This window comes from Crocuta crocuta, unplaced genomic scaffold (assembly GCF_008692635.1).
Source record: "Crocuta crocuta isolate KB4526 unplaced genomic scaffold, BGI_CrCroc_1.0 scaffold274, whole genome shotgun sequence".
NCBI classification, from domain to species: Eukaryota; Metazoa; Chordata; class Mammalia; order Carnivora; family Hyaenidae; genus Crocuta; species Crocuta crocuta.
The window spans coordinates 2,313,501-2,340,012 of NW_027530222.1; the positions used below are offsets into that span (position 1 = coordinate 2,313,501).

General features: G+C 37.7%; 1 protein-coding gene across 2 annotated transcripts in view; it reads right to left on the reverse strand.

Moving 5' to 3' along the window:
* LOC144232689 (mitochondrial adenyl nucleotide antiporter SLC25A24-like) overlaps positions 1-26,512 on the reverse strand; it is a 44,506-nt gene that overhangs the window by 17,735 nt on the left and 259 nt on the right. The window contains exons 1-4 of one of the 2 annotated variants that reach the window (XM_077765528.1): positions 26,292-26,506; positions 8,148-8,274; positions 1,898-1,985; positions 337-448 (exon numbers count right to left, since the gene is read on the reverse strand). In XM_077765528.1, coding sequence (XP_077621654.1) covers positions 337-448; positions 1,898-1,985; positions 8,148-8,274; positions 26,292-26,474 — 510 coding nt within the window. In that variant the 5' untranslated portion in view covers positions 26,475-26,506. Of the gene's footprint in view, positions 1-336; positions 449-1,897; positions 1,986-8,147; positions 8,275-26,291; positions 26,507-26,512 lie in introns of those variants that run through there. The other variant, XM_077765529.1, reaches the window with a different exon arrangement.

Sequence of the window (26,512 nt, forward strand, 5' to 3'; positions counted from 1 at the left end):
TGAGTACATCATTTTGTGAAAAAAGAAAAGTATATTATTTTTCCACTTTCCTAACAGTTAACTATATCAGAGTAACTTACTGTCAACACAACATAGGCCCTTGCAGCAATGAGTATATACTTTAAGTTCTAGGTTTTAGCAAACAAAGAAATTTTGGTAGCTGCGTTTGTACATGTAACACTAATACTCCTTGCTAAATTAGTAGAACATTATTAGGAGAGAATATTGCTATTTTAGCCACGGAGGATGAAAGTATTATAGGGATTATGTTATCATAGTAACAGCTACGGCATTTGTGGCAAAATAAAAATAGAGTAAAATACAAAGCAGTCTTACAGTAGAACGCTTCCAGAAATGAACAATTTCATCAATATTTGTTGCAGGATTAAATAAAAAATAGTACTTCCATTCATCCCAGTCTACTGTCATCGTTCCATCACTATCGATGCTGAAATTTAAAACAAAAATAGTACTTATAACATTTATAATAAATCCTCCAAGAATAAATACTAAGTGTAAGAATGCTCTATTGGATATTTAAAAATTTGCTAAGACAGGGGCGCCTGGGTGGCTTAGCCGGTTAAGCGTCTGACTTTTGCTTAGGTCATGATCTCGCGGTTCGTGGGTTCGAGCCCCGCGTCGGGCTCTGTGCTGACTGCCAGCTCGGAGCCTGGAGCCTGTTTCAGTCTGTGACTCCCTCTCTCTCTGACCCTCCCCTGCTCACGCTGTCTCTCTCTCTCTCCTAGAAATAAATAAAACATTAAAAAAATTTTAAAAAAAAATTTGCTAAGACAGTAGATTTATGTTAATTGTTCCTACATGGAGACAACCTAAGTGTCTACCAATGGATGAATGGATAAAGAAAATGTGGTATGTGTGTACACACACAGACACACACACACACAAATGGGCGTGGAATATGGAATATTATCCAGCCATTTGAAACAACAACGATGGCCCCTGAAGGAATTTTGCTAAGCGAAATAAGTCAGACAAGGACAAATACCATATGATCTCACCTATAAGTGAAATACTGAAAAAAAAAAAAAAAACCTCATACAGAGAACAATTAGGGTTGTCAGAAGCAGGGGTTTAGGGAATGAGTGAAATGAGTGAAAGAGGTCAAAAGGTATAAAATAGTCATGGGAATATAATGTACAGCATGGTAACTAGAGTTAATAATCCTATACTGCATAATTTTGAAACACGCTAAGAGAGTAAGTCTTTAAAATTCTCATCATAGAAAAAAAACGTAACGATGTATGGTAACAGATGCTAATTAGACTTATAGTGATGATCATTTCACAATATATGCAAATATCAAAACATTAAATTCTACACCTGAAACTAATGTTTCATGTCAGTTATATCTCAATTAAAAAATAAATTGAAGTTTTAACTACAAAAGAGTAGTCTTATCAGAAAAAATAATAGTAGTAAATAAGAGGGTGGGAGGAACCTTTTGGAAGGGATGGATATGTTTATGACATAGACTGTGGTAATGGCTTCCTAGGTGTTTACGCACCTCCAAACTCACCAAGTTGTGTATATTAATAATGTTCAGTTTTTTGTATGTCGAAAAAATTAAAAATAAAATGTTCTAAATCAATTGCTTAAGAGAATTACACCTGTCATTTGAGCTAAAAGCAGGCAGGATTTTACTCTAGGGATTTTATGAAGAATAAACACTTTATGAATCAACAGCATTCTCACAATACCATGAATTTCTTACAGATCTGTCAATAAAAGCTGATGTTATCAAACCTAAAAAGAAAGATAGGCAGGCAGGAAACATGGGAGGCAGGGGGGAAGGAAGGTGCTACACATACAGCAATTAGTTTCTAACATGGAATTAAATAAAAATAAAAACTGTTAAAAAATAAGGATAAGAACTGACCTTTGTAGAATATTGTTTGCCTGAGCTTCAGAAATATTTATACCCAGTGATTTCAAAGCAGTAATTATTTCTGAAGTTTCTATTATTCCTTTAAAAAGTGAAAAACATCAAATTAAAGTATCTGAAAAGATAAGGCAATATACTCAGAACATAACTGTCTTTAAAAAGTCCATGTTTTTTAGGCCTATAAAAGTCCATGTCTTTTAGGCCTATAATCTCATATTCACAACACAAAGCTTAAAAGCTCTGAAAACTAAAAGACTTCTTGTGAATTTGGCATCAAATTTCATTTGGTAGTTAATTATTTATCTGGTTTTGTATGATTATTCATTTGTTTCACTGAAGAAATACTCATGTATATAATTGCATGGTGATACCCCAAACCCCAGTTGTAATATTCACATAATATATCATACATGTACTGTATTGCTTTTCTAAAACCCAAATTTTAAATTTTTTTTTTAATGTTTTATTTATTTCTAGGAGAGAGAGAGAGAGACAGCGTGAGCAGGGGAGGGTCAGAGAGAGAGGGAGTCACAGACTGAAACAGGCTCCAGGCTCTGAGCTGGCAGTCAGCACAGAGCCTGACGCGGGGCTCAAACCCACGAACCGTGAGATCATGACCTAAGTGAAAGTCGGACACTTAACCGACTAAGCCACCCAGGCGCCCCCCAAATTTTAAATTTCTAAACACATCTGACCCTTAGGATTTCCAATAAGAGATTATAGATCTACAACAGATCTAAATTATTATACCTACTTGGAAAGAAGTTAAAATCTAACTCTGAAGATCTGATTCAGGCGTATGAAAATAAGGCCATTCAACATTTTATAAGGTAAATTTTAAAGGAAATAACATACCTAAATTATAATACAACACAAAATCTTTTTTAAGGTGCATTTTTTAAAGTTTATTTTATTTTGAGAGAGAGAGAGTAAGAGCAGGGGAGGGACAGAGAGAGAGGGAGAGAGAATCCCAAGCAGGCTCTATGGTATCAGTACAGAGCCCAACAAGGAGCCAGATCTGATGAACAAGACCATGACCTGAGCTGAAACCAAGAGTCAGACACTTACCCAACTGAGCCACCCAGATGCCCCCAACACAAATTCTTTTTAACACAACCGTATCCTATGTTAATAACTCAAATCAATTGATATATTGAATACAAGCCTACTATGCATCTCAATCTCATACTGCAGGACGTTATAAAGGAAAAATTAAGTATTCCATATTCTCTTCAAACTCTAAGACACATTAACTCATCATGCTACTCTCCAAGTCCAAAAAATCTTTTGATTCCTCCTTTGTGTAAAACAGAGTTGAGGATACTCAGTCTTTTAAAATATGAGGACATTTTCATGTTAAAAAAATCAACTTAATGTCACCTAAGTGAAAATATGTAACATCAAAAATCTATAAATTCAGTCACATCTTTAGTGCATATTTTATGAACCATAGCTGTGCATATTTTATGAACCATAGCTGCATCTGCATACATTTATAAATAGTATACATATGTATGAGACATATTATTTATTTAGCCTACAGATAAAGCCCAGTATTCATGTGCAGAATTTCAGACTCTTTGCAATCATTCCAAGGTCCCTAACTGTTCCAATCTTCACAGGGTGGAATTTACCAGCCTATTCCTCAGCTGAGAAATCAAACTTGTCCTCAACTGGGGTAACTGAATCCTCTGCCTTAAAACACATTACAAGCTCCAAACACTATGCTCATTAATTCAATAATTTAAAAAATATTCTGAAAGCGTACTATTAAAATCACTAGGCTAAATGTGAGGAGCTTATCAGCTTGTATAGATGAACTACTTACTTCAGAAATATATCACACTGTGCTAAATGTATGTTATAGGATAGTTATGAGTAAAGTGTAATGGAGGGATAAAGCAGTGAAAAACAAAAGTCACAAATGAAGTACAATAAAGGATAAACAAGAGACCACCAAACAAAAACAAAAGCATTTCAGCAAAAGGTACAGTATAAGCAAGGTACACTTAAACTTGTTTAACAAAGATTGAGGACTTACATGTAGTACTAAAAAGCAGTACACTTTAGAGGGTGGTAGTGATTTGGCAGGGATATAAAAGGGTTGCTTCTAATGTACTACAAATATTCTGCTTCTTAATCTGGATGCTGTTTTCATGCTGTGTGTTTGCTTCAAAAAAATGTGTAGAGCTTTTACTTAGAATTTATGCACATTGCTATATATATGTCAATGAAATTTCCCCCCCAAAATAGTAAGTTAGGGCCAAACTTAAAATGCCATATTAACCAGTTCTGACCCTGACAATTTCCTAATTCTGCCTTTGTTCAAACTAGTCTATCTGCTCAAGAAACCCATTCTTTTCAATTCTGTTTATGTACTATCCAGCACAAATCTAAAGCGTCCCTGGGTACAATTAAGCTCTCTTTCTATCGCTTCTATAACAATGATCATAGTCTGCCTTGTGTATGTTTATTCTTAATTCACCCAAAATGGTGAGCTTTTGAAGACCTTTGTTCACACAGTTCTTAGTGCAGTAACTCACATATAGTGCTCAAAAACTGTTTGCTTCATTGAACTAAAATACATTAAGTAATTTTTACCCTAAGGAAGTTAAAAATCCAACCTAAGATGTAGAAAAAATTAGATAGTGTGATCCAGAATATAATCAAGGCCTATGAACCGAATAAAAAGATTCAAAGTTGTCTTTAATTATATGCAGCAAGCATATGAATTCAATGGAATAACAATAGTTAGATGGATGAAGACAAGGAACACAACCATTACAGCATTGCAATTCCAGGGAAAAATGCAAAATATTCCACTCCTGTACCAATGATTTATTGCTAAGTAACAAACTATTCCAAAATTTAGTGGTTTAAAAAGGATATATTTGACTATGAGTATGCAATCTGAGCTTGATTCAACTCATTGGTTCTTCTGCTGGTCTCTCCTGGGCCACTCCTGTGAATTCAATCATCTGGAGGTTCAACTACAGCTAGAAATCCAAGATGGCTTCACTCATGTCTATTACCTCAGATGGAAATGTAAAATAATTGATTACTAAATGAGCATTTCTCTTCATGTGATCTCTCCAGCTGGGTAACTAAGACCTCTTTTCTGGTGGCTCAGAATGTTCAAGAAAGAGTATTCCAAAGAAAGATGTTAAAGAGAGCAAGTTCCAATGTACAAGTACTTATTAAGCCTTGCTAATATCCTAATGGCTGAAGCAAGTCAAATGGCCAAGCACAGGTCTGCGTGGTTTACGGCTACACAAAGGAATAAATCCTGGGAGATGTGGTTCACTGGGAGAGCCAATGGAAAGCAAAATTATTTAACCTTCCTTAGCCTCAGTGTTCCCATCTGTGAAAAACAGCTGCTATGAAGACTTACGTGAGACAAAAATAAGATCTAGGAGGTAAAGTCCAATAAATGTTAGTTCCTTTCCCACCATTTCCTCAGTCTCCAAAAAACTCCGTCTAAAAAATAATCTTAATGATAAAATTATGTTCAATAATTACTTCATTCACATCTTTACAACAGCATTCCATAGACATTTTGGCTGAACATCTGAGAGGAGCTCAGACACTGCTTGATGAGAGAAGTTAAATAGATCAGATTACACTGAGGCTCGAGCACTTCCTGCTGCTAGTGAGTCTGAGAGTACACCAGCCCACGCGCAGCCTCTTGCCTCCACTGATTGGCATGAGGCCTGGAAAGCCTCCTGGGGGACAGAAAGCAGGTGGTAAACATTGGATCCTGTATACTATTAATGTTTAACAAATATAATGTGTGATGAGCTGGGAGAGTCCCACCAGCAACAATGATGTCAGGAAGGAAAAGCGGGGGAAGGTCTGATGCAGTGAGCCAGTTCCAGTAATAGAATTCAGAAGGAAATGTCAGCTCCAGGGTCAATGACACACACCTGACAGCAGAAATTACCCTATCCCAGCCAATCCGGAAGCGCTTGTACACTGTGGAAGAAAGTGACTCAATTCATATGAATTGAGAAAAGTGTATTTTGAGGCCCCAAATACTCTGATATTGTCAGACACCTGATGAAGCAGAACAGGGGAGAGGAGTTTCCTGGGGTTGCAGTTGTGACCAACTACCACAATCTGGATAGTTTAGAACAGGCATTTACTGTCTCACAATTCTGAAGGCCAGAAGTGTGGCCACATTACATCATCTTCCTCTGTGCATATGTGCCTCTGTGTCCACACTTCCCCGCTATGTGACACCAGTCATATTGACTATTGGCCATTACCCTAATGACATCATTTTAACTTGATTATTTCCATAAAGACCAGTTTCCAAATAAAGGTCACAGAGTCCGAAGTATGGGAGGCTAGGACTTCAAGATATCTTCTTTAGGCTGCACACACCTCAACCCATCCCAGAGGATGTGCTCCCTTTCCACACACAAAAAGCATGCTGGCCAAAGTATACCAGCTGAGCTCTGCAAGCTGGTCACTGAAGCAGCGACAATGATGACACAGGGGGCAGGCAGCTCTGTCAGACCTGGCGCTCCTGCAGGGCTCCTGCGCCTCAGCTGTGCAGGCCAGGTGGGCAGGAGCCCTGGTGCCTACAGCAGAGCTCCATGCCAGCTGTCGCAGCTCAGGTACTCGAGACACACGAAGCCTGTGCGAACTGGGACCATGACTCTCAGGACTTAGGGGGCTGTTTGACTAGCCAAGGCAGAAATTAAAATATCAGTATTGCTAGTCATTGTATTACTTTCAGATTTCCATCTTGTCTCAGAAAAAGTATTCTCTATTATTACAAGAGCTACAAGCAGTGATTTGAAGCTTTACCAGAGACAGTGATAGCACTGTATTTTTACTAATGATACTCTAATTTCACTGAATATCTGACACGGTGGATTTTCAGCTTTCAAATGATGATCGTGGTGGTAACTAGCAGTAAGAGAGTGAAATTCCAGAATAGCACAAGAACAGAACTACTGGGCCAACATCAGCAGCAACTGATGACCAGGTCTAATTTACAGACATTAGTAAGTGGTACCTCTAAAGCTTCTGGGAACTATTTCAGTAGCAGGACCCAGAAAGGCCCAAGCATCTTTCTGAAAAGTGAATGGAAGCATGGAGCACTGCAGTTTGGGTATCGCAGCTCACTAAAACCTGTGACATTCAGGTTCCATTTTGTTTTACCCAAGAATCTATCAGTACAATTCTTTAAATAGCTTTTCAGGTACAGTTAGAATTTTTCAATCAGCAAAAGCTAGATTTCACAAAACTTAAAAAAATTAACACATACGCTTTTTAAATAGGATATAATTAGGTTCTAATTACCTGGGGTGGATTAGCCACAAATGGATGCAGAACTCGTGCTCTACTTTTACCTATAGTCTTTCTGACTTATGGGTTTATAACAAAATATACCTTTCTGCTGTAAATCAGCAGGGATATTGATTGCAGCACTACAAATAAAAGGCTGTAAACATTCTAAATGTCTCACAATATAGGAATGATTCATCTATTCATAAATAGAATATTTCAGAGTCATTGAAAACTATGTGAAGAATACTAAATGAAATGAAAATGCTTACATGATAACATTCAAAGAAAAAAGTAGGGCACCAAACTGTATACACAGTGTGACTACAATTTCATTTAAAGAGAGAAAGAGAAATGAAGAAAGAAACAGAAATAAAAAGACTAGAATGAAATATAAAAAATATACCAAGGGGCGCCTGGGTGGCTCAGTCAGCTGAGTGTCTGACCCTTCATTTCAGCTCAGGTCATGGGTCGTGGGATCGAGACCCACTCCAGGCTTTGTGCTGTGTGGAGCCTGCATGAGATTCTCTCTCTTCCTCTCTCTATTCCCCTCCCTCTGCTTGCACATGCACAAGTGTGCTCTCTCTCTCTCAAGTAAAAACAAACAAATATCTATCTATCTATCTATCTATCTACCTACCTATCTATCTATCTATCTGTCAAACCTGTTCTCTACACAGCAGGGTTACAAGTAACTTTTACTTTCTTTTAGGATCTTTTCTATGTTATCTAACTTTCCTGCAACCAAAAATTTTCAAAATCACACAAAAATTATAACACCAATAAATATAGTTACTATATTTAGAAATTACTGCTAAACAAATAATAGAAATAACTGAATCTTTGATGGTAGGAATAAGTTAAAGGCTGGTAAATAAAAAGTATCCCTTAGTGCTGACAATTACTATGCATGTTAAGCTAACTGTGAATAAAACACAAACACACACACCATCATTATTTGTGTCCAGACTATTAAATGCCAGCCTCATTTTTTTCTTGTGGTCTTTAAGGTACTGCATAAATTCTTCAAAGTCCAATCCCGAATCAGCATTGCTATTTCCAGCTTGAAAAACATTCTACAAAAAAGAAGAAACTCATTGCAGAGACGTAATACAAATAAAGCCACTGTAGCATGCTAACACTGGCACATTTCATACTAATTATCATTTTTATCAGCATTCACTGTCCTAGTTTTTCAGTCACAGCTACAAGGCTAACTACATTTGTGATTTTTTTTAATTTGTGCAATACTAGAGTCAATAGCCACCATGTCATTCCAAATAATTCTGAATCTTATAAGTCAATAAGTATTTACCAGAGGTAAACAATGAATGCCAAGTACCCTGAGAGAAGAAAGATACTAAGATACATAGTCTTTGGCATCAGAGACCTCACACTCTATTAACTATGTGAGATAAAATACTTAAAATTTTAGTATGACTCACAGCTTAATGGTTTGAGACTTAGCCTTATGGAGTAAGAGTGTATGTTTGAATCTCACTAAGTTGTCATGGCTTTTTAAATACAAAATTAATCATCATAATTCTTAAATACACATCATATATATTTCCAACAGACTCCTACCTCAAAGAGATAGGCCATGTGTTGTTCATCGTTGTAACATCCATGCCTAGCATAAGGTGTGGCGTACTAAGGCTCTTAATGCATATTTATTGAATTAAAAAATACTGTGAGCTGGACACTGGTGTAGGTGTTAGGGTTAAAGGACAAAAATAGGCAGTCCCTTCCATAAAGGAAGTTACAGACCACAGAGACCACTCACAGAACCAAAGAGAATATTTTAGGTGTTTTACTGGGAATGTATTAAAGGTACAGTAGAGTTTGGGGAATTCAGGAGAGTCTTGACAGAGGAAGACTGTGTGAGCTGAGACTTGCAGGAAAAAAATGGGCATTAGCTGAGCAGACAAATGTGAGAAAACATTCCAAGAATACATGACAGTATTTTCAAGCAGGCAGAACACATTACTTAGAAAAAACACAATAATAATGATAGTAATAACAAGAGCTAATATTTATGGAGCACTTACTTCTAAGCACCTTATGCATATAAACTCATTTAATCTTCATAACAACCTTACATTGTTCCAATTGCTAAGGACAAAATGCAAGGGAGAAAAGTAGGGACATACCCTAAGCACAGAGAGAACTTTATGTGCCACAAAAAGGATTTCAAGTGAATTCTGTAGGTAGTATTTCCAAATGAGTGGAATACATATGGTGCTTATGTTGAAGTAGTATTAAATAACACTAAATCACAGTAGGAGAAAATTATTCTCATTTCAATTATCTTTCAGCCCTTCTGGTAACATCATGGGCAACATCTCAGTTTTGGGCTAATATGCCTGAACACTTGCCAACTTAAAAAAAAAAGAATATAAGTATCAGAATAATTTTATCAAACAATACAGTATTTAGCCAGCAACTCAACACTATTTGTGTTTGTTTATTTTACGCTTACTTTCATTTTTTATCTTTTTTAATATTTATTTATTTATTTATTTATTTTGAGAAAGAGAGAGAGACAGAGAGTACAAACTGGGGAGGGCAGATAGAGAGGGAGAAAGAGAATCCTAAGCAGGCGCTATTAGCACAGAGCCTGACGTAGGGCTCGATCCCACAAACCATGAGATCATGACCTGAGCCGAAATTAAGAGTGAACGTTTAACCAACTGAGCTACCCAGGGAACCCATATTTTATATTTATTTTTAATCAACTAGTTTTCTGTTTATGGTAGTATTACAAAATTTTATTTTAAAATAAATTTATTGACCTGTAAGTGAATCCATTTAAATTAATTGGTAAATAACAGTAAAGTCAGTTCTTGATTACAGCAAACTCATGAAGTTGGGAAATACTGCTATAAATAATGGTTCTCTGCTGACAAATTTGGGTTTTTTTAAGATATTTTGAGTGTAGTTTACACACATATTATATTAGTTGCAGGTATACAACACAGTGATTTCATAACTTTATGTTATATTGTGCTCACCGCAAGAGTAGCTCCCACCTATTGCCATACAATCCTATTACAATACCATTGATTATATTCTCTATGTTGTGCCTTTTATTCCCAAAACTTCTTCATTCCATAACTAGAAGCCTATATCTCCTACTCCTTTTTTTTCCCTACTGATGAATTTTGATAAGAGAAGTGACATGTTCGGTATTAGAAAAAGGTTATTCCAGTGGAAAACTTCGGTGAGGAAAGAGAAAATTACTAAAAACAATAAGACTAATAAGAGGGCTATTACAAAAATCCAGAAGAGATATGAATCTCTCATCTGGGGGAAGGTGGTAGGAATGGCAATGGGGAGCAAAATACAAAAGATCTTTAAAAAGTGGGAGGTAAATTGATCACTGACACAACATGGAAGGTAAGGGAAAGAGAGGAATCTAGAACTTGGAAGGTGCTATTTGAGTTGCCATGTGTATAGGGAGGGTCTTACTCTGACAGTCATCAGGTTTGTGAGAAAAACAGTTTGGGGCATTTTGAGTTAAGGAACAGGCAAAGAAAGAGGCAAAGAAATGTGTAAGACTGAGTTCTTGAGTTTAAGCTTCTGTGGCTATAAAATGGTGAGAACCCCAAAAAAGGAAGTTGGAAGGAATGCTGTGACGGGGGAGCAGTCAGGAAAACACATTGACCTGGAAATGCTAGTGAGGTATCCTCACAACATCTAGCAGACAGTATATGCAGATCCTCACATACAGGTCTTAGAAATGTGAACTTCAACAACATCAGTAGAGGGACAGGGCAGGAGCTATGAGGGTAGATGAAATCACTGAGACATACTGAGAATGAGAAAAGGGGTAGTATTGACCCTGGGTAACACCCACCCTTGAAGAAGTGTTTTTTTAGACATTTATGCCATCTTCACAATTTTTGCCACAACAAAATGATAAGTGGTGATCGTTTACTTAATATATTTCACTTAATTGGTATACTTTTTGAAAACCAACTATTTTTAAAGTAAACTTTATATCACTATCATAACTAGAATAGCAGTTTAAGTTGCCAAAATCAAAAGTAACTACAAATAAAAATTCACCCAACCAAAAAATGGAAAAGATTTAAACAGATAATTTAGCAAAGAAGATTAAAGAAAGGTGATAAGCACATAAAAGGTGCTCAGCAACACCAGTCATTAACAAAATGCAAATTAAAAACACAGTGAGACATCCCCACTCACCCACTAGAATGGCTATAGTCAAAAAAGCCAAGTACTGAGGAGAATGTAGAGAAAAGAACCCTCACTGATGGTGGGAATATAGAATGGTATAGCCACTTTGCAAAGCTTTGGCAGTGTCTTAAAAAGTTAAACATATACTTAGCAAATGACCCAGCAATCCCACTCCTAAATATCTAACCAAGAGAAATGAAAGCAGCCATACAAAAACATATGCACAAATATTCACAGTAGTATAATTCCTAATAGCTAAAAACTGGATACCATCCAAATGCCCATCAAGAAACTCAGACAACCAAGAATCACCAAGAGCATGGAGAAAGCACACACTCTAGAAGTGGAAGAACTACTTCTGAGAAAACACTTAGTAAAGGAGATATGTATAAGATTTGAGGAAATATTATATCTATTAGGAAAACAAAAACCAACAGTTCTTATAAGTAAATATTTATAGTAATAAATTATTCAGCAATAGTTTTATTAACAAAATGCACATAGCTGAACAGATGAAAACCAAGCCAAGAAGGTCTCCTAGAATGTAATGCAAGAAGAGAGAGGTGAAAAGGATGAAAAAAAATAGAATTGGAAGAAAGAGCCAAGAGATCTTTCATTTATTAGAAGAGATTCATTTATTAGAAGTTCTACAAAGAGCATGAAAGAAAATGATTATAAGAGAGACAAACGTCTTCAAACAGAAATAGTATTCATGATCTAGATATATATGAGTAAAGAGAAAAACCCTAAAGCCTGAAAGAGAGTGGAGAAAAAAAGTAATGATTAGCATTGGGGTGCCTGGCTGGCTCAGTCGGTTAAGCGTCTGACTTCAGCTCAGGTCATGATTTCACAGTTCGTGGGTTCGAGCCCTGTGTCAGGCTCTGTGCTGACAGCTAGCTCAGAGCCTGGATCCTTTTTCAGATTCTGTATCTCCTTCCCTCTCTCTCTGACCCTCCCCTGCTCACACTGTCTCTCTCTCTCTCAGAAATAAATAAAACATTTTTAAAAATTTTTTCAAAAAATGGAATGATTAGCATCAAACTTAATTATCTGCAACACTGAATATTAACGACTGAGCAAGAATAACTTATAGACTTGTCAAATCACTGTTATACACCTTAAACTAATATAACATTGTGTGTCAACATTTCCTTAACTTAAAAAAAAAACTGAGCAATATCTTCAAAGTTCTCTTGGAAAATGACTCAGAAGCTGAAAAAGCCGACATCTAGCCAAACTAGCATTCAAATGTGATCAAAGTAAATTCAGTTTGGGATATACTCAGTTTGTTACCCTCAAACTCTGGAGAGCCTTCTTGAGGATGGAGTTACAGTAAAATGAAAAAAAAATCCAACAAAAAGGAAAACAAGGGATAAAAGAAACTTGATGAGAAATGAAAGAGTATAGCATATAATTTAAAGGTAAGCAACTGTTTATAACATGGCCAGAAAACTTAATGCTAATGCAATTTAGCAGTAAATCCTGGTCAACATGTGTCCATGGAGAGAGGCTGAGGTAACTGAGCTCTAGCCCCAGGCACCCAGGTGCCAGGATGGTGAGGATGTGGCTTCATTACTCTAGGTCACCGTTCAAGCTGTAAGCAAGAGAAAGCTGCAGTACACCTGGGCACCCTTACCCTGACACCGTCAGCAGTAAACAAGATAAAGCAACTTTTTTTGAGAGAGAGAGAGCGAGAGAGCACGTGCACACAAGGGAGGTACAGAAAGAGACAGAAAGAATCTTGAGCAGGCTCCATCCCGGATGATCATGATCTGAGCTGAAATCAAGCATCAGACATTTAACCAACTGAGCCACTCAGGCACCGCAAGATACAACAACTCCTTAAAGATAAGCCTGAACATCATGTCCAAACCAAGGGTTATAATGGCCTTTCTTATACTTTTAGAACACACAAAAACAGAAGGAAATTCTGATAGAGGATTTCTTCATGGAGTCAGAGTCTTCCCTGAAAAGAAAACACACACACACACACACACACACACACACACACACACACACACACACACACACACACACACAACAAAAACAAAAAAAGAGAACTAAAAAAAACACACACAGGAAACACCCCTAAAGTGCCAGGTTCTGGTGAACAGGGNCCACAAAAAAACACACACACACACACACACACACACACACACACACACACACACACACACACACAAACAAATAATCCAATTTAAAAATGGGCAGAAGAGGGGCACCTGGGTAACTCAATCAGTTAAGCACCCGGCTTCAGCTCAAGTCATGATCTCACAGTTTGTAGGTTCAAGCCCTGCATTGGGCTCTGTGCTGATAGCTAGCTCAGAGCCTGGAGCCTGTCTTCGGATTCTGTGTTTCCCACTCTTTCTGTCCCTCTCCTGTTCACACTATCTCTCTCTCTCTCTCTCTCAAAAATAAAATACGTGCACCCCTCTGTTTATAGCAGCGTTATTTACAATAGCCAAACTATAGAAGCAGCCCAAGTACCTATCAATAGATTAATGGATAAAGAAGATGTGGCACTTTTTTTTTTACAAATAGTTTCTTGTCAAATTGGTTTCCATATAACACCCAGTGTTCATCCCCACAAGTGCCAGATGTGGCACTTTTTGCAATGGAATATTATTCAGCGATAAAAAAGAATAAAACCTTGCCGTTTGCAATGATGTAGACAGACCTAGAAAGTATTATGCTAAGCAAAATAAGGCAGTCAGAAAAAAAGAAGTACCAGATGACTTCACTCATATGTAGAATTTAAGTAACAAAACAAACAAAGGAAAAAAAGGGACTAACCAAAAAACAGACTCTTAAATATAGAGAACAAACTGATGGTTACCAGGGCAGGGAATGGGTGAAATAGGTGATTGGGGATTAAGGAGTGCACTTGTAGTGATAAGCACCAGGTGTTATAAGGAAGTGTTGAAACACTATATTGTACACCTGCAACTAATATTACACTGTATGTTAACTGGAATTTAAATAAAAGCTTAAAAAGGCAAAGCAAAACAAAAGAAACCAGCAAACAAAGAGAGAATGAAGACGAGATCCTTCTATAGTTACAATCACTTGCGTGATTTGAAATGTGACATAGGAAAATCAATTAAAATTATTTTTAAAAGGCTTCTGATAAAAGAGGGGAAAACTCTGTGAGTGAATAGGGATTAGTCCCTTCTTCTTCAGGATCACCACTGTGCTGGATAAAGTCACTTAAAAGTGAATTTTGTCACTTTGTGAAGACAAGTTCTCCAGTATCCTAAGTGTCTTTCAAAGTATGATTTATTACCTCTGATATTGCTTAAATATAAGATGAAATTATCCATTAAGTTTTCAAATAAATTTATCAGGAAAGTAGAAATCATAGCTCAATGAGAGACAAGGAGACTCATAATATCCTGCTCTGTATCCATTCAGAGTATGAATCTGTCAATCACGCTCAGAATGAAATGAACAACTTATATGCCCTCACTATTAAAAATAACTTTAGTTTGTGGGGGGAAAAAAGAATGAAATCTTGCCATTTGCAACAACATGGATAGAACCAGCCATTATAATGCTAAGCAAAATAAGTCAGTCAGAGAGACAAATACCGTATGATCTCACTCATAAGTGGAATTTAAGAAACAAAACAAATCAGCAAAGAAAAAAGAGAGAGACAAACCAAGAAATAGATTCTTAACTGTAGAGAGTAAACTGGTGGATTAAAGAGAACACTTATCATGATGAAAATGAAATAAAAGAAAACAATAAAAGGAAAGAAAACGAAAAGAAAAAAAGGAAGAAAACATAGCCAATACTTTTAAGAACAGAAATGGACAATGCTGAAGACAAGTTATCCAGCGAGTTTGTGTTCAATAACCCAAACATCAAAGGAATGTATGGCTATGAAGAAAGTTTTAATATTTGACTCCCTGGACTAATCTGTCTCTAAGCTCCAGAAAAGCTTGTGGAAGCCCTGGGCTTACTGATGAAATCATGTGACTATCACAGGCTTAAAGTTTATAATTTATGGCTGCATTTGAGGAAAATAAAATGACTCATTTTGAAAATGAAGCCAGTGTGTTAGATTCCAGAAGAAGTGGTATGCGTATTCTTTTAGGGCACAAAAAATGAGAAGCTACTGTTCTTTGGGTCATTTTTCTGTTTTGTAAAGAAAAAACATCCTACCCTGCACTTAACTCTCTTGCATCCTTTCTGCTAGAAACAGTTTCTTTCAAGTCCCTTTCCTGGGAAGATTTCAGGAAACGAATTCTTTCTAATTTTAGTTTGTATGCTGACGTAGCAAGTACCAGGAAACGTATTCTTAGTTGGCATGCACTCCTTTGATCTAGTTGATGCCTTGAATGAACATCTCCTGACCAAGCTGATAGCTCTTAAAATTCAGAGGCAGGAAGTCCTAACTTCTTGTGTGATGTGGTGGTGGGTCATTTTTCTACGCAAACTTGTATGGCCTCTATGTTTTTATCAAAAACTTCATTGTCAGATGCTTCATTTATTGGCTTATCCTTTAGCAGTACCAGCCATTAGATGAAAGTATCTGACAAAGATTTCCTTGAACTGTAATGTGAAGTAGTTCTGAATGATGGCATCACCTACCATTTTTAATCCATTTCTTTTGCCAGTCTAAATGTCTGCTCAAAGATGGGGATCTCGAGCTGACCTGGATCCTTTTCATTGAAAGCCACCTAGCCTGCTCCCCTCAATTCTACATCTGAGGAAACAAAACCTCAGGAAAGCTAAAGGGCTTTTTTGCCCACCCTCACACTATGGGGTAGGCGAGGGAGAGCTGTTCATGCCAGCTGTTCATGCCAGCTCTGACACTCTGAGGCAGTCAGTGAAAGTAACTGGGTGGTCTGACTTCTTTGTCTGATCAACATTTTGGTAAGATTTCTTTCTGACTGGACAGACATCATATTTAGTTTCATTTTATTTTGAGTGAGAAGAATTTTAAAAACTCCTTTTATGTGACTTACCTCTAGTTTCTTTAGAACTCTGAAAGAGTGGTTTATATTAGCAGGGAAGACACTATGGCAATGCAGAATTATTTTTTTGGTTTGTGGCAGTAATCATGAAGCAGATGGTGGAGGTCTTTTCTTAGAACTCTAAATATGCATACACTTTTTGGAGCCTAAGTCAAATTGCTAAAATTCTGAAACTTAATATTTTATCCTAGAATTTTTATTACCAACTTTTCTTTAACAGTATTCTTTCTGTCACTTAGTTCTTAATTTTCCTGGGTTTGATATTTTAAGTGTTCTATGAAATGATATACATGCTTTTTATGAAAGCTGAGTCTCATGAACTGTAGTAGCTCAGGTCCTTGATGTTTGCCATCTTTACCAAAGTACCTGGCACAAAATGCACCAGAACCTAGAGTTGTAGCTTTATGTAAATGTTCAAGAGACCTGCCTAGGATGTATTTGGAAACATCAAGAATGGCAACAATGCTGGGGCAATTATAGCTCACTGTAATACATGAGCAAAGGAGAGAGGGAGTGAGAAATAGAAGAAATAAGAGACAAGGCCAGACAGGTGTATGTAGTCAGGGAATATCATAAAATTATCTTGTTTATCTGTTTACTGCCTGCCTCTCCTACTAAAACATAAGCTCTAAGAAATAAGGACTTTGTCTAGTTTGTCACTACACCCCAAGCACACAGAACAGCTTCTGCCATACAATAAGTAATCAATTAACACTTGTTGAATAAAGCTTAAAAATGTGGAGACATAATATAAAGAAAACATATTTTGTGGATTTTATTTAATCATTCTATGGTCTACTTAAGAATGTAAGTTCACCTAGGAGTTTTATAGTTTCAACTTAAGTTGGTCCCAAAATTTAACTATTACAAGACATGCTACAATAAATAAGTTGCTGAATTAAAGGACATGTAGATTTTTTAAATTTTATATACTGCCAAATTATTATCCAAAAAGGGAATATCAAAAAAACTAAGATTGTCAAAAAAGGGGAGGTAGGGGAAGTAATGTCAAAAAACTGAGAGCCTTTCTTCTAAGATCAAGAACAAGACAAGGATGTTCACTCTAGCTACTTTTATTCAACATATTACTGGAAAGTCCTACCCATGGCAATCAGACAAGAAAAATAAATAAAAGGCATACATATTGGTAAGAAATTAAACTGTCAAATGACATTATACTAGACATAGAAAAAAACAAAAGCTCCACCAAAAAACTATTACAAGTAATAAATGAATTCAGTAACTTTTTTTTTTTTACTTACCTATTGTTGCTGACCGTGTAGGAAAACAAGCACTGTCATTTATGACAATAAATGAGACAATCTAACTAGATAAAAGCACAATCTAACTAGATAATAATTTTGTAGTATGTATTAAGATCCTTATTCATGCCTTTTGACCCTGAAATTACTCACCTAGAATTTTGTTCTAAGGAAAATGAAAATATAAGGGAAAAAATTGCACACATCATTTACATTGTGGGAAAGTTTGTTAAAATGAGCTTCGTTCTCTTAAGAAGACAGTCAAGTTTTTATACCTTTAAGAAGGGATGGGGGGTAGTTATAATTTATGTCCTTCATTGATTCCTCATCCTATATAATACTAAAATTAACCTTAAAGAGGTGAAATACTCTCTAACTTATCATCATATGGCATAACACCTATTCACTGCTAAGTGAAACAAAACACATTTCAGCTAAATTTTTCCTTTACTTTAATGTTGGAAAACTTACTAGAAATCCAAAACATCTATAAATTCATGTCTATAAATTGGCAAAATTACCACTATTTATCATTATAAAGTTCTCAAATTTTTTAATTTCATAATAAATCCTAGGATATCACAGCCAAATTTTAAAGTTCCTGCCGAAATTTTTCCATACTTTATAAATGTATGCTTGATATATTTATAATACTGAAAAAAAAACAAAAGTACATAAGATTGAAAAATCTCTTCCAAAAAAAAAGAAAAAGAAAAATCTCTTCCATTTATTTGTTCACTTTCCTGAAATTTTTAGTCCTTCTGTACCAATTTCACTTATTCCTCTTCCATTCCTTTTGCAGGACAAGTCTTCCAAAGCAATTTACAATTTCTTATTGGAGTGTTTATTTAATGAAGCTCCAAGATGTATAGATTTTCCTTTGCAAAGCAAGTCAATCTATAGTATTCCTAAGATGCTATACAGTGTGTACAGCATGGAGTTTAAATAGGCACTGAGGTTACTGGCAAACAGATCAGAAAATATTTTCTTCTCCTTGGAACCTTTTAAACACTTTTATATCAGAATCACTACATAGCATTTTCTACCAACTGACTTCAATGGCTAATTTTTCCTCCTTTGCCAATAAAGACATTTTTTTCTACTATAGTTAAACTGCTAGAAATTACTCCAATTATTGAGTAAGTTTCTTGCCATACTTCATTTGTATTCCATGACTAATCACACCTGCTCACTCAATATATTTTTATTGTACATTAAAGTTAAAGTTAAAATCATATGTCAATTTTAAGAAAACATGTAGGAACCACTTGCTTTCCTATGCATTACATTTGCTAGTAAGTCACAAAACAACTGGAGGCTAAAATGAAGAAAGTTTTTTGAAGTAGTACAAGGAAACCTTACAGTGAAGGACAACAGTTTTCTTTTTACAAGGCATATAAAAATACAGAAATATAAGTTGTTTGTCAAAATAAGAGCTTGCTCATTTTCCCAAGGGTCAATGAGGTTCATTTCTCCAGGTGATTTACTAATGTAAATCCTAAGAATTCAAATTAGAATCAGAATTTTGTTTTTCTTTGTTTGTTTGTTTTCTTAACACAGGGCTTGAAGTCTCGACTGTGAGATCAAGACCTGAGCTGAGATCAAGAGTCGGACATTTAATCCACTGAACCACCCATGCGCACCTAGAATCAGAATTTTGAAACTGAGAACTCTCTTGTTTTTTATACATGAGAAAACACAAATTTAAAATGAAATGGAAAATGTAAACTACCTAAGGCAGTACTTAACACATGGTAAATGATCAATAAATAATTCTGTCACTCTTCTGCTTACCTTGTCAATTGTCAAATGACCAGCCAGTGGCTTATCTGTATGGTTTGTAACATTATTGGACAAGAAGTTAGCCTAATTTAACATTTTATATCATGCATGCCATTTCATTAAGTTGTGAGTAAACATTTCAATTCACCTATTTTTAATTAAAGTCAGTTTGTATGTACATGCCCTGTGGCCTCAGGTAGGACCACTGCCCAGGAGGGAACCACTCATATCACTGGGCCTTCTCAGACACTCCGCAGCCACACTCCCATTCTAGTGTTTCAGCATCTCTCACATTCCTAGTGAAATCTGTAGAAATGGAAATCTTTTTGCTCTATTTCCACCACTCTCCAACCCTATGGATATAAATTAGTGCAATAACAGTTAACATCTGCTAAGTGACAATTATTATGTGTCCTCACTGTGCTAAAATAAAGCCTTACCCAGTTTAATCCTAACAAGTACCCTATAAGGTGGGTTCCAGTCCTATTAGGGAAATTTACCCAAGTGGGGCCCTGAGAGTGAGATGCTGAAGTGGTGTGAGGTGACGGTCACTGGATATATATAGCCAAGGAAGCAGGAGGCCTGGATATTGTATGGGTCATATGCAGAAGTGGATAAGGAAGTCACTCAGGATGATATAAGGATCTGCACTAGAGATGAAGACCATGAGCAGGTGCCAAGTCTTCAGTAACTAAAAGGTTTATACAGAAGTTCGGCAAGCAGCAAAGAATAAAATGGGCAGGTCAGATGGCAGATGGCATGGGCCTCAATGAAGCCAATGATTAGAAAGGAGAAAGAGAAGGGGGGACTTCAGCCCTGAGAGGGCTGCAAAGAGGCTCCTCAGAGAGCTGCTTCAGTAAGAACAGCAGGGGAAAGCAAGGCTCTGTGAAGAGGTTTAAGTGCTGAGAGAGGTTGTTAACCACAGAACAAAAGTTCCAGAGGTGACAGAAGGGTTCAGGGAGAGAAGGAAAGCTTTCTTCCTGCTACTTTACTATCCTTTTCTTAAAGAGCACTGAGATACAGATCAAAAACAATTAGGCCCAGTGCTAAAACAGGGGAGTTTTACTGGGAGGAGTAAAAGGATTATAACTCCAACAAATGCACATTTCTTTCTGCTTGGTAAACTCCAAACCGGTTTTCTAGGCCCTGTCCCCCACCCTTCCCCTTAGAAGGTCCTGTAGGAGACAGGGTGGAGCCCAGAGGAAAAGAGACAGGGCCCTGGCAGCTTAAATTTGCCTATAATCTAGGTGAGTGTTTCTTAGTCTGAAATCCGGGAACTCCTACAAGTCTGAGTATTTTCTAGGAGAATTTTATAATTTTGTGTTTTCCTTTTGAAGATAATCTGAAGACAAATAGCATAAGCAACCAGAGAGCCACCTTATCACTAAGGCCTCGTATTTATTTCATTGCCCCTGTGTATTTGTGTAATCCAGTAATCAAGCATCAAGTGATACCACTTTCTTCTAATGACAAAAAGAACAGAGGTTCACCTCATAGGCAATAATGCATTTCTTAAGTAAAATCCAGCTGACATCAGACCCCACACATGAATAACAGTTTTCACAGTATTCAAACAAAAAAAGAAAGTGGTAAGAACTCAGCAAACACGTGATAATTTCAGAATGTTTAACTCAAACAAATGTACCAATCAGTAGAATATTCATAAGAAAATGGAAATTTAGTTTCAGCCAAATACTATTAGCTGTCTCATTAAATAAATGTTAGTAATTAGAATTTCAGTGGTTTTTATAATCTTGCGTTTAATTTATATATCTATTAGGATTTATGGTTGTATAAGAGCTATATGCATAATGATTTTATACCTTTTTTATATTTATACATATATTTAAGTAACATGATAAAAATTATTTAACTCGACCCTTGGGAGTACAAGAATAGTTTTTCTTTAACAGACAATATATAGGCCTATATTTTCAGGTTTTGAGATCCACGAGCCTGAACTGTGTTCAAGGCAACAAGACCAAGACTCATGTTTAAGTCTTTATTCAGCTGTAGTTCAGCACAACTTCCCTCATCAGGGAAGGAAATAAGATGGGGATTTAGGACCAAAGCCCTAGGTCAAGTGTAATCTGTGTTGTATACATGTATCACTAGCAGAGGAAGGTAGTCAAAGATTAAGCAATTCAGGATCCTAGCTCTCTCACTTTCCTCAGAGACACAACCAACAACAAGGTACACGCATACATGAAATCACTGAAGGTTAGAAATTTCCTCCATTGTGACGAACCCGGCAGTTAAATTCAGTCTTCATCTTACAAGATCTCTCAGTAGACCTCTGAGTTCTACAACTACCTCTTTGAAATACTGGACTCAAATTAGCTCCCAAGAGACCTTACTCTTCTGATTTTCCTTCTACATCATTAACTGCTTCCTATTAGTCTCCTATGTTGGGTCTTTCTGTTCCTGACCTCAAAATGTTGCATGATCCACAACTCAGTCCTCAGATCAACTCTTACATACTGTGTACCTAGGTTATCTCACCCAATAAAAAGCTTCACATATACAATGCTGATGATGTACATCTCTAACCCTAATATCTCCTTGAGATTTAGATTCAAATACAAAGCTACTACTTGCTATAGCCACCTGGATGTTTCAAAATAATGTCAAATGTCCAAACCACGAACTCTTGATAATCACTCACCCCACTTTACTAGTCTCCAATTCTGCCTGATCATAGCAAATGGCACCACCATCCAACCAGTTGTTCAGACCAAAATTCCTGGAATCATTCTTGAATTCTTCCTTTACCTCACACTCCAGATCTAATTAATCAACTGTTCCTGTGAGCACTATTTTCCAAATGCTTCTCTGCAGTAGATGCTGTGGTGAACTACAGCTCTCAGTTGAGCTCTTCCTTCATGTTGGTCTAGGCTGAAAAGACTCACCATGCCTAAAGTCACTCCTTGGAGGCAGCTAACGTTCCATAAGTAGGGGGAGGGGGCATAAGAGGCAGGGGCAGGTAATAAACGCCTGGCATTCTTGCCTCAAAGAAGGACAACTCTAAAGAGCTACCCCAGATGCAGAGCTCCTCTTGAATTGTCTGAAGCTTCTGCTGCAACTCCATCACAGCTCAACTTCTCCCTCTCCAATCCTGCTTCCTCCAGCTCTCATGGGTATCCCTAGGAGCACTCCCCAGTAAACTTCCTGCACACGAATCTGAGTATTAGAGGCAGCTTTCATGGAACACAACCTAAGACAGCTCGTATCAGACATGGTCTTAGGAAGCAGACTCCACATGATAACAATATACCATCCTTGGTGGTAGATGGTGAACTTCGATGGGAAGACAATGCACTATCTCAGCTTTTGATAAATTTGGGAAAAATACTATATACAAGTACTATGGAGTTGGATGGATGTTACTGCAGGCCATCGATGCATTGGAAAAAAGGCCAAAAATGATAACAGCACCAAAAATGTGGTAAATACAGTGGAATTTATTCCATCTTTAAAAGGAAAGATTCTGATATCTGCTACAGCACAAATGAATTTTGAGGACTTAATGCTAAGTGAAATAAGACAGTCACAAAAAGACAGATGCTGCATGATTCCACTTACATGAGGTACTTAGAGTAGTCAAAATCATAGAGGAAGAAAGTAGAATGACGGTTGCCAGGGGCTGGAGGGAAGGAGGAATGGGGAGTTATTTTTTAATGGGCATAAAGTTTTCATTTTCCCAGATGAAAACAGTTATGGAGACAGATGGTTGCACAACACTATGAATCTGTTTAATGCCAACGAACTGTATAGTTAAAAATGGTTAAGAGAGTAAATATTATGTTATGTGTATTTTACCACAATAAAATAATTGGGACAAAAATCACATCCCAAAATAAATAGTACAGATGACTAGTTATAGACTTACTAAGGAGTTCAACAATGGAGGTCTCCATCATTTAATTGACCATTCTGAGTCCTACAAAACCTAGACAGATTAGAGTGGAGATGACTGTGGACTACTTCAAACTCAACCAAGCAGTAGAAGAGTCTATTGCAACTGTGGATCCAGATGTGGTATCTTTACCAGAGCAGATTACCACAGCCTCAGGGATACAGCATATGGCCGTTGATCTGGTGAACCTATTTTTTTCCATTTACCAAGGAAAACCAGGAGCAGTTAGCATTCACATGACATAGGCAATAATATACATTTAAATCTCCCACCCTCTATCACAAAGGGACCTGGTCCATCTACATATCCACTCTATTGATGACATCATGTTAATTAGACTAGATGAACAAGAAGTAGCAATATGTTGGAGGCCTTGGTAAGATACATGTACTCCAGAAGGTGGGAGATAATAGAGTCGATGAAGATTCAGGGATGTACCACATCAATTAAGCACTTCCAGGACCAGTGGGCTGGAGCATGTCAGGACATATCCCTACCACCACCAAAATAAAGGGCAAACGACTACATCTCATACCAACCTAAGATGGAAACACACACCTGAGGCCTCTTTCAGTTCTGGAAGTAACATATTTCAAAATTCAGAAAAGTTCTGTGACCCATTTCTGAGGAACAAGAAAGGTTAACAGCTTTTCAATGGGGGCCATAGTCAGAAGAGCTCTTCAGCAGATCGAAGCCCTGCCTCTTGGGCCACCTCTATGGTACTGCAAGTACCAGAGGTTAGGAAAAGATGTTGTGTGGGGTTTATAGCAAGCCCCAAAAGGTGGATCTGCAGCAGAAAACTGTAATGGTTCCTGGTATGCTATGGGGTCCTGGTGGAAACAGGGTGCTTAAATATGGGACATCTAATAGCATACAGCCAGGATTGCCTATCTTGAACTGTATTTTGTCAGACTCACCAAGTCATAAGTTTTGGTGATTCCAGCAGCAAACCATATAATAGAACAGTATATCTGAGATTAAGCATAAGCAGAATCAGAGCACAAACAAGCCCCACAACGTGATCCAACTTTTCACTCCCCACCCCTATTATACAATTACTTCTCCCTAAACTCACACCTGTAACTACATTGGGATTCAATTTGGCCAGCTCACATAGGAGCAAAAAGGATGAGCTTTATTCATGGATGCATTTCTTAGTATGTGAGTGCAAACTGAAAAAGGCTGGTTATGCACTAGTCAGCACTACTCAGGAATAATCTTGAAAGAGAGCAAGGAGAGTACATCTGCCCACTGAAAAGAATTTCAAGTAGGGTACAAGATCATTTACTTTATGTAAAAAAGAGAAGTGGCCAAAGATAACATATATAGACTCATGGACAGTGGTGAATAGCTTGGTTAGATGGTCAGTGACCTGGAAGCAAAAATAATTGAAAAATCAGCGACAAAGAGTCTGGGGAATATGCACAAGGATGATCTACAGGAGTGGACACAAAGTAAAAATATGTTTACCTTGTATGGCCACTACCATGGAAGAGGTACAAAACAACCAAGTAGACAGAATGACCCAGCCATACTCTATCAGCTGACGTAATGAACACCAGCGCTAACACACTGGTATAGTGAATGGAATGGTCATGGTGATGAAGGTAGACCCATGGGCCAAACAGCACGGGCTCCCATTCACCAAACCTGATACTGCTGCTGCCTAATGCCCAACCCGCTAGTATCAGAGAGGAATACTGAGTCACTGACATAACATCATCCCTTCAGGAAACCCACCAGCCATTAAACGGCAAGTTGATTACTCTGAAACTATCCCATTCTGAAAGGTGCAGTGTTTCATCTTGACATATTTGAGGTGTGCTTGCCTTGCTTGCCTGGCAGAGCCTCAGCCAGCAGGACAATCCAATAGCTAAAGAGTGTTTGATGTTTTGACATAAAATTACACATTACACTGCATCAGGTGGAAGGTCTTACTATATGGCAAAGGGGCTGTATAAGGACTTTAAGATTCACTAGGCCTATCACAGATAGCACTATCTAGAGGTTGCTAGCCTGATATAGTGACAGAACAAATAAGTGATTTTCTCCCAAGTGACAGGTTGGAGATGATACCATTCTCTAAGACCTAGGGTACACCCTAAATCAGTACTCATGCTAATGTACCTATATCCCTACCATTCCTCTCTGATTCCTACCCTGCTCTCTCAGGTTTCTTCTCTGATATTCCTTCTCAGGTAAGCAGGAGCGTGAGATACTTGACAGGCTGAGGCCCAGTGTCCTGGAATTCTGGACTAAGTAGAAGCAAATAAAGCAGAGTGGGAAGACAGGTATGAGATAAAGAGATAAAAATCAAATCAGAGCAATCTGTTCTGGAGCACAGAACCCCTGAGGAATTTCCTGAGCCATGGGAATAGTCTGGACTTCTAACACATCTCACCCATAGAGAGAGGAAACAAGTGGGGAGATATCTGAGGACTGTTTAGCACTAATAGAGGGGAAATATAATAATTGTTTTCTAGTGATATCTTGAAACTTTCACCTCACCAGTATTTAAATAATTAAGACTGGTCCAGAGAAGGAAGATATCCCTAATTTAGGCAAGGCACTAAATCAATCAGCTGAAGTGTAAACCCATGGATCAAGGTCTGATTCCCTCTAAGACCTTTGGTGTCCGAGCAAGAAAGAGTGGGGCGCCTGGGTGGCTCAGTTAGTTAAGCAGCGCAACGCTGGGATTCTCTCTCTCCCTCTCTCTTTGCTCCCCCCCCCCCCAACGCCCACACACACAAATATTANAAAAGGCTGACAACGCTTTTCGTTGGGCTGGGCAGCATTATTCTGCGTGACGGGTGAGAGAAAAGAACTCTCACGGAAAAGAACCCCACCCTTCCAAGACGGCTCCTGGAAAAAAGCTTTGCAAAGCGCAAGTACGGCTTCACCCTCTGCCCAGCGTCTCCCCACACTCCCGGTGCCAATTTCCTTTAGTCACTCACCTTTTCCGAGTTCTGGTCAAACGAGAAGCCCCAGTTTTTCAGCCCCTCCTGGAGCTCGACGATGTCCACCAACCCGTTCCCGTCGCGGTCCAGGTCTTGGAAGAGGATCCCGAAGCTGAAGTCATCTTCGTCTTCCTGGCAGGCCACCCCTGGCAGCACGAAGCCCCGGAGCCAGCGCAGCATGGCCCAGCCCGCGAAGGCAGGGGGCCGCTCGGCCCGGC